Source organism: Salvelinus fontinalis, chromosome 34, assembly GCF_029448725.1.
Source record: "Salvelinus fontinalis isolate EN_2023a chromosome 34, ASM2944872v1, whole genome shotgun sequence".
Lineage (NCBI taxonomy): Eukaryota > Metazoa > Chordata > Actinopteri > Salmoniformes > Salmonidae > Salvelinus > Salvelinus fontinalis.
Window position 1 is genome coordinate 23,389,805 of NC_074698.1, and position 8,168 is coordinate 23,397,972.

Consider the following 8,168-nt stretch of genomic DNA (forward strand, 5'->3'; position numbering starts at 1 on the left):
TGTATCATTCCAATAAAGTTTTACTTGTTAAAATTAAAGTTGTATGAGTACATTTTGTAGATTATACCGACTGTTTTGCTAACAATGTGTGTGTGTATGTTGGCAGAAAATGTATTGCTGTTTGTACAGTACATCTGGTTGTTTGTAGGAACATCTTGGTGGAGGGGATGCCATGATGAACAATTAATGCAAGGAGCTGATTTCAACCTGTGTGTGTGCCTACACCTATACAAATAATGTATGTCAATCTGTCTATTTCTCAGGGGCTTTCCAGATGAGTGTTCAGTCTCTGGCCATCTATCCAGAAAATGTCAGATGGGATGAGGATGAAGGAGAATAGCTTCACTGATAAGATGGCTCCTGGCTATGTGTCTGGACTGGAGCCAGCTACTGCCATGGTAATAACAGCAGGTCCTCATCCATCTGCATCGTGTAGGCCTACAGTGCTATCACATACAATATCACATCCTGGGGGAAAAGTGGGTTTATTTTTCCAGACTCACCCATTGTATATTATATGAAGCGTATATATTTTTTTTTATCTAAATATATAAGTATTAAATGTTTTGTTTTTAAAGTGATGATAAATGAACACTTGGGCGCCTCGTTAGGACTAACTTCGAAATACCACCTTAAATTTCTCCTGTAGAGCTTGATTCTATCTCCAGTGGGTCACCTTAAAAGCGCACAACAACGCAAGCGTACAGCGAGGTTTCAATTTTTTCTCTAAAGCCGGACTCGGGCCGCAACAAGGTTGACGCACCGAGGCAAAAACGAACGAACGACCCCAACCAGGAGAATGTCTGAACCCATGTACCGCGATTGGATTTTGGACACTATTGACTCACTGCGGTCGCGAAAAGCCAGACCAGACCTTGAAAGAATTTGTCGAATGGTCCGGAGACGACATGGATCAGCGCCAGAACAAACCAGCGAGGAACTCGAGAAACTGATCCAAGAGCAAACAGTCTTGAAAGTTAACTACAAGGGCTCGATTTCCTATCGAAATGCAGCCAAAGTAGTCAGAAGAAGCAGGAAAAAGGATGATCACACGACCAAAAGAACTGCCGTGGAAGACGCTAACCACTCTGATTTGAGCAACGGGGACAGCGCGCTCGGTCCCATTGACCAGGATGAGACAGAGCATTTGGAGGTAACGCAAGGCAGCCTGTTTCAGTGACCCCGTGCCGTGACACACCGTCCATCTTCCCCAGAGAAGATAACAGACCCACGTCCTCACTATTATAATGAGTAGGCAGGCATATGGTGTAGCTGGGGAAATGGTGTTGTAGAGCGGGATTCTCTATTCAGGGAGGGGTGGCGTGATGAATGCAAGTGCACCGAAACAAACTGCCGCAGACGGGGAGCGGCTGTAGCTACCTCGCGCGACCGAGGTGAAAAATAGCCTACCAATAACAATGGAAGCTGCGCTTGCAATAATACAAAAAAGAGGTTGTGCGTAGAAGTGAGTTTGTCCGGGCTGTTTGCTCTACCGCTTTAATCGACAAAAAAACTTGCTCGATTGCCAGAATTGGCAACAACCACAGCCTAAAGCCGAAGGCTCTTTTCAAGCCAAAACTCAGCTTTTCAGTGAAGGGGGGCCGAAGCTAAAGTCATACCTCGGATGTGCGTGACCGAATGGGGGACAGTGTGCTCGGGTTATTTCACTAAGGGGGTGACGGTCGATGTATTTTTAAGTAACACGCCGCTAGATATGAAATCACGTTATTTAATGGGTTTCACGAGCGTCTGTCGCAGGAAAAAATGACCCAAAGTCAAAGTAGCCCCACTGAAGGTATTGCTGCTATAGAGGGAGCTTCGTGGTTAGAATTGGTCACATCCGACTAGATTCGGGAGCGCTCTATCTGACTGAAGTGGGACGTCTTTCGTGCGACTCCTCCATTGCGCACTTTTGTATTAAAATGGGAGAAAAGGGTGACGTTGTCCACGCTCTGTTCTTGTAGCGTATTCTTTATCCACAAGAAAAAGTAGCAGATTGCGTCAAGTATTATCATTTGTGCCAATATATCTCATTAAAACTATCTTTGACAGACCCAAAGAGCATATTCTGCATATCCCAATAATGGATCTCACGATTAACCGTCAAAATATTTGTATGGTAGCTAGGCCTATTCTTAAAATAAAATAACTTTAATGTCTGACTCAAGCGCCTCTGATGTGCGGGGCGGGCTCTGCTGAGTTGAGCGCTCGTACTCGCGCCTCCGCTAGTTGTAGCTTTAGACCGCACACAGGCTGAAGAAGCTCATTTTTGCGTTTATATACAGTCATCGACGACAAAGCGAGTGCAATAAACCGTGTGCATATGTGAATAACACTTATAAACTTATATGTGGCCCATATTAAGCTATATTGTAATGAATAATTGTGGTTGGAATACCGAACACAATGTGGGCGAATAGCGCAGCTGTAGTTCCGAACAGACTGAACATCCTGTGTGCTCTACGGGGACAAGGCCTCCAATGGCAATTATTGTCGACAGCGGTCATATGAAGACTGGTTATTGCGACATCTGTATGAGCGTGGGTTTATGTCATGTCTCCTATAATCAGGAGTCGACTCGCGCTAATGCACACTATGTGCGCAGAAACACATTTGCAACCCGCTGATTACAGTTTATGTCACGCTCGTGAGTTTCTCCTAGTTGTGTTCAAAATCGGCCAATGAATGTTTGTCTGACTGCTGCTCTAGCTCTAGCGAAAAGAAGAAAATGTGTAGGTATCATGGCTCAGTTTACATGATATTCAGTTTAAATGAAATTATTTGAATAATGTTTATTTAAGTTAAGTAAAGAATGCCATTATACACTTCTATACAATCATTAACTTACAGTACAAAGGGGGGGGGGGGGGGGGGGGGGGCACTCTCTCCCCAATAGTTCCCTCCCCCTCCAGTAGCCTGCTGTCCCTTCCCCCTCCCTTGCCTGAGTAGGCTCTGTTGCTTCTTCTGCTGTACTTCTCACTACCAGCAGAGCTGTTGTTGTCCTAGTTGATCTAAACGGGTCAATACTTAAGCATGTAGACTAGCCTATAGCTATTGTGCTGTCAATCAGATTAACACTCCCACTGTATTGTTAATTTATGAAAAATGATCTGAATTAATATTCTCTGTGGGTATTGAGAATATCAATTGTCCTTCTGTTACTCTCAAGCATGTTATTAGTACATTAGGCACCTGACTAATGTCACTGATGTAGTAACCAACTGATCTTTCTTTTTCACAATATAAAGTGGTGTGGATAATTTTGGGGGAGTATGATTAGAATGTTTTCACACACAAAAAATAGCTCAACGGATGGGGAATCTTTTCAAATTCTTATGTTGCAATGGTTGTGTTCCAGAATGAGGTGCCACTGTCAATGGAGACAGACAACACCATGGAAGAGGAGGAAGAACAGGAGGGGGCTGATGAAGATGGCCATGAGGGCTCCTCTCCCTCTCCTGGGGGTGAGGATGCTGTGCAGGGGGGGTCTGGTGCTGCCCACCCCTACTCTGCCCCCTGCTCCCCCAGCAGCTGTCGCCCTGGCCACAGCCCTGTGTCTGACCGCCCCTCTACCTGCAAGACCAGTAAGAGGTCCAGCCCTCTGTCCCCCTCTAGTCCCCTGGCCCTCAGGCAGAATGACTGTGTGTGTGACTCTGCCTTCTGCCTTGCTGACCATGGACCCTCAGGGATGCAGAGAAACACAGGAACTGGTTAGTATGCTGTGTGTATAAGTGTAGCCGATGTGGAATGGCTAGCTAGTTAGCTGTACAGCCCAGTGGTGACATCAACCGCTCTGAGACCTAGAAGTAGCCTAGTTGTTTCCCTTGCTCTGCACTGGCCATGGTGTCTGTGGAGCAATGGGTAACCAGCTTTGTGAGTGCGTTGTGGTGTTGGGAACAGAAGATTGCTGGTTCAAGCCCAGTGAGGGACAGACATAATCTATCATGTTACACATGTTTTGGAGAAAACACTAACATATAATTGTGCTTGCCGTAGTATCTTAATGGTGGGTAGAGACCGTGTTTTAGGAGTAGGTTTGCATTGTATTGACTAGCAATGAGTTACAGTATAGTGAGTGAGTAAGCATCCAATGCCAGGAGACAGTTTCAAGCTGATGTGTATGTTTATGCCCATGTATGACTGGGCATCCCTCGCTCTCCCCCGCACCTTTCTTTCTTTCTTTCTTTCTTCCCCTCTTTCTCTCGCCCCCTATTTCTCTCACCTCCCCCCCTTCTCTTTCTCTCCTTCAGGGGCTTTAAAGACGATAGTACAGCCATCGGGGACCTGTCCATGGGTTCAGAAGAGCTTGGTGAAGAGAGAGAGAGAGGATGGGGTGAGGATGGAGGAGAGTGGCCTCACTTCAGATCAACTGGTTCCTGACTGTGTGGATGAGACCATGAAGGGTTCTGACAGACAGCCCAAGACGTTGTCCTTTCCCTCTGACGACTGTGGGTTTTCTCCTCTATTCTATGTCCGTCTCTCATATTAGTTTCTCAATTTTCTATTTTCATCGTGTTCCCAGTGAGGATGTTTAGGATATCAGAGACACTGTGTTTACCGGCCACTGTATCTATTACAGGTGTTAAATACAAGAAGGGGATGGACGTTGCCTCTTACGTGATGGCTCAAGACGATGTCAAGAACGATGTGAAAAACAGAGAAATGTAAGTCTCTTAATGTATTTGACACCAGCTTGTACCCAGGGGACACTCACTGCAACCTTGATAGAGCTTTGGTGCACTAAGTTCCTTATTACATGTTAGTTACACTGTTGTTAACCCTCCCACCCCAAAATACACCCCCCACCCAGCTAAATATTTTTTTTTCAATTTAACCTTTGTTTAACTAGGCACGTCAGTTAAGAACAAATTCTTATTTACAATGACGGCCTAGGAACAGTGGGTTAAATACCTTGTTCAGGGACAGAACGACAGATTTTGACCTTGTCAGCTCGGTGATTCGATCTAGCAACCTTTCGGTTACTGGCCCAAATGCTCTTAACCACTAGGCTACCTGCCGCCCCATATACCTATCCCTTATCCCTCAACCACCATACCTTAAGTATACCTTTTCCTCCCCTCCTCCGCCGTTAACTCACTTCAATGTAGACATCATACAGACATAACCAATGTGCATCCATATCTCCAAGAGACACAAACAGCCTCAAATAGCACTGTCAAACGAAACAGCGTCAACAAAAGGACACATTTCTTATATTTTGTCTGCAGTGTCTCATGCTATCTCCCCCATCCTCTACCCCATAGCTCTGTGAAGAAGGAGACGCTGAGGCAGAACTTATTACTGTGGAGCGTGGCGGACGTGGCCACCTACATCTCTGCTGCAGGCTTTCCAGAGCAGGCTGTAGCTTTCAGAACACAGGTCAGTGCAGTCCCTCAAACTGCCACATGGGGGGGTATCTGTACACTCAGAAAACCGCTCAGGCAGAGTCCCTGTCCAGAGAGCCTCTACCTAGCCAGAGACAGCCCCCAGGCATTCCTGGAGATGTGAAAGTGTTGGGTATATTATAATCAATATGGTGAACAGTCCATGTAGCCTATCAGTAGGCAAGGTGAAGATTTGACCTTATTTACATTACAGTGCCACCTATCAAATTCTTAGTGATCTGTTTGACGTGAAGTTCCTATGGGCTAGTGCAGTGACACTTTAATGGCAGCCTGCGGGATTTCCACACAGACCCGCGGCCCCCGACCTCCTGTTGATTTCTAAAAGTGTCCATCTTGTAAAATGTATTTGAGAATCCCTGGGCTGGTGGTTGTTTCTTGACCTGGGTAAATGGCTTGTGCAAATAATAAGTTAAATGATATGAAAGCATACATGAAATATATACATGACATGTGCATTACTTTCATAAAAATATATGAAAGTGCTCATCCATAAACCAAAGCAACAGATCCTGTACCCCCTAGACTAGGAGGCATTTGCTTTGATGTCACTAGTTCACACCCCAATCCACATTCAGATGTTAGTTCAATCACTCCATCTGTTCTCCGCCCGCAACAGGAAATTGATGGAAAGTCCTTGCTCCTGATGCAGCGCAGTGACGTGTTAACTGGCCTGTCCATCAGACTTGGGCCCGCCCTAAAGATCTACGAGCGCCACGTGAAAATGCTGCAGAGGACCCACTTCCTGGATGAGGAGGATGATCTCTGACCACGGTTGGGGGGAACAGAACAACACACTCCTCTGAGGAGCAGATGTATTCATACAGTATACACACATACTGTGTTCACTGGATCTCTAGAACCTTCTGTAACCGTTCAAGGAGGTGTGGGGAAAAGGACACTGTGGTCGTGACTTGGGCCTTGACAGTGATTATCAACATGTGTACGTGGGCTTCCATTCCACCTCTGTGTGGTACTGCTGTCACCTGACCCATTCTTGCTTTTATAGGATCCCTCTCTAAACTCATACAGGAATGTTAGGATCCTGCCTAAGGACGCTATAGAAGTCAAGTGGAGGTCTGCCTGTTCTGTAAGGGAAGGTCTGCCTGTTCTGTAAGGGGAGGTCTGCCTGTTCTGTAAGGGGAGGTCTGCCTGTTCTGTAAGGGGAGGTCTGCCTGTGCTGTAAGGGGAGGGCTGCCTGTGCTGTAAGGGGAGGGCTGCCTGTGCTGTAAGGGGAGGGCTGCCTGTTCTGTAAGGGGAGGGCTGCCTGTTCTGTAAGGGGAGGGCTGCCTGTTCTGTAAGGGGAGGGCTGCCTGTTCTGTAAGGGGAGGTCTGCCTGTTCTGTAAGGGGAGGGCTGCCTGTTCTGTAAGGGGAGGGCTGCCTGTTCTGTAAGGGGAGGGCTGCCTGTTCTGTAAGGGGAGGGCTGCCTGTTCTGTAAGGGGAGGGCTGCCTGTTCTGTAAGGGGAGGGCTGCCTGTTCTGTAAGGGGAGGGCTGCCTGTTCTGTAAGGGGAGGGCTGCCTGTTCTGTAAGGGGAGGGCTGCCTGTTCTGTAAGGGGAGGGCAGCCAGTGAGAAAGACTTTCTCTGGATTCCTCAGACTCTACACTTGGCTACCACTGGAGCCTACTTTAAAAGACTGGTTTCTGTGCTCCCTGAGTCAGTTCCACAAGAAAAGAATAACATGTATACTTGGAATATCTGTTCCAGCAAATATGGTTCTTGCATTTCTTCATTGTTTACTCAGACAGTATTTTTTTAAAGACGTCATATGGTATCCTGCATTTATCTAGAAACTCAACGTTGTTTTTCTTTTATGATGACAATGTGAACTGATTTAATTTGAGAATGTACAGTATGAATTTGTTGATTCATCAAGGTCAGTGATGTTGTCAATCTCTCATTATACCAGCAAAGGAAATGGAGCTTAGTCTCCAGATGTTCTCATGGCTTCACCAGTACTGACCTAGGTTTTATTACTGTTGTTATCTGTTTCACTAACATTTTGAAATAGCAATATGTAGTACCTGCTAAACTAAGGCAACATAATATGTCATTTGTATGGTTGTCCTCTGCATTCCTCTTCCCTTCATTTATGTTCACGTCATTTCTAAAGATTTTAGATTAATTTAATTTAATCTACTGTGGATGAACCTAGATTTCATCTACAAAATGAAAACCGTATGAAGCAGAATTCTAGTTGAAATGGGCTGTGATGTGACCAATGTTTCTGCCTGCTTCAGCTTGAGGAGAGAGAAACAACTGAAATCTGTTCTTTTTTTAAAGTGAAAATTAACCAACCCAAAAATTAACTTCATAACTTTAGGAAGTGTCATTGTAGCACTAATACGTTTTCTTTGTTTACAACCTCAACACAGCAACATACAATTCCCCACGACATGGTAGACATCTTGATCAAATTCAACATTGTTGTTATCTGAGAGGATTACAATGAGGTCTCTTAATTTTGCCTTGTGGCTTCTGCTTTTGAAACAACGGCACATTCCATATTTCCATCTGTTACGTGTTTGATGTCACACTGTTAATTGCTATGTTGGCCCTGTTTCCAGTGGGGAAAATAAAGTTATTGTCTTTTCCACTCTCTTGTAGTGTGATATTTATTATCTCTTTGTATATAATAAGCGGTAAGACGAATATGTCAATGGGTTAGTGTTACTGGCTGAAACCCAACCATCACAGTGTGAATGCTGTTAGATTAAATTGACTTGAAACAATGACACGTTCAATCTTGACTCAAACGACAAGCTA

At 45.2% G+C, this 8,168-nt stretch overlaps 1 protein-coding gene across 1 annotated transcript; it reads left to right on the top strand.

Moving 5' to 3' along the window:
- Window positions 1-671: 671 nt before the first annotated feature.
- Window positions 672-7,998, top strand: LOC129833525 (atherin-like). The gene is made up of 6 exons (XM_055898181.1): window positions 672-1,153; window positions 3,359-3,710; window positions 4,251-4,448; window positions 4,580-4,664; window positions 5,265-5,379; window positions 6,022-7,998. The coding sequence occupies exons 1-6, from the start codon at window positions 800-802 to the stop codon at window positions 6,169-6,171; spliced, it is 1,254 nt and encodes a 417-aa protein (XP_055754156.1). The 5' UTR covers window positions 672-799; the 3' UTR covers window positions 6,172-7,998.
- The last annotated feature ends 170 nt before the right edge of the window (window positions 7,999-8,168 follow it).

Excerpts from the sequence above, each read along its gene's own strand:
- LOC129833525 (XM_055898181.1), top strand. The coding sequence starts at position 800 with ATGTCTGAACCCATGTACCGCGATTGGATTTTGGACACTATTGACTCA. Across the intron at positions 1,154-3,358 it reads ATGAGACAGAGCATTTGGAG|AATGAGGTGCCACTGTCAAT; the intron begins GTAACGCAAGGC and ends GTTGTGTTCCAG. Across the intron at positions 5,380-6,021 it reads CTGTAGCTTTCAGAACACAG|GAAATTGATGGAAAGTCCTT; the intron begins GTCAGTGCAGTC and ends CGCCCGCAACAG.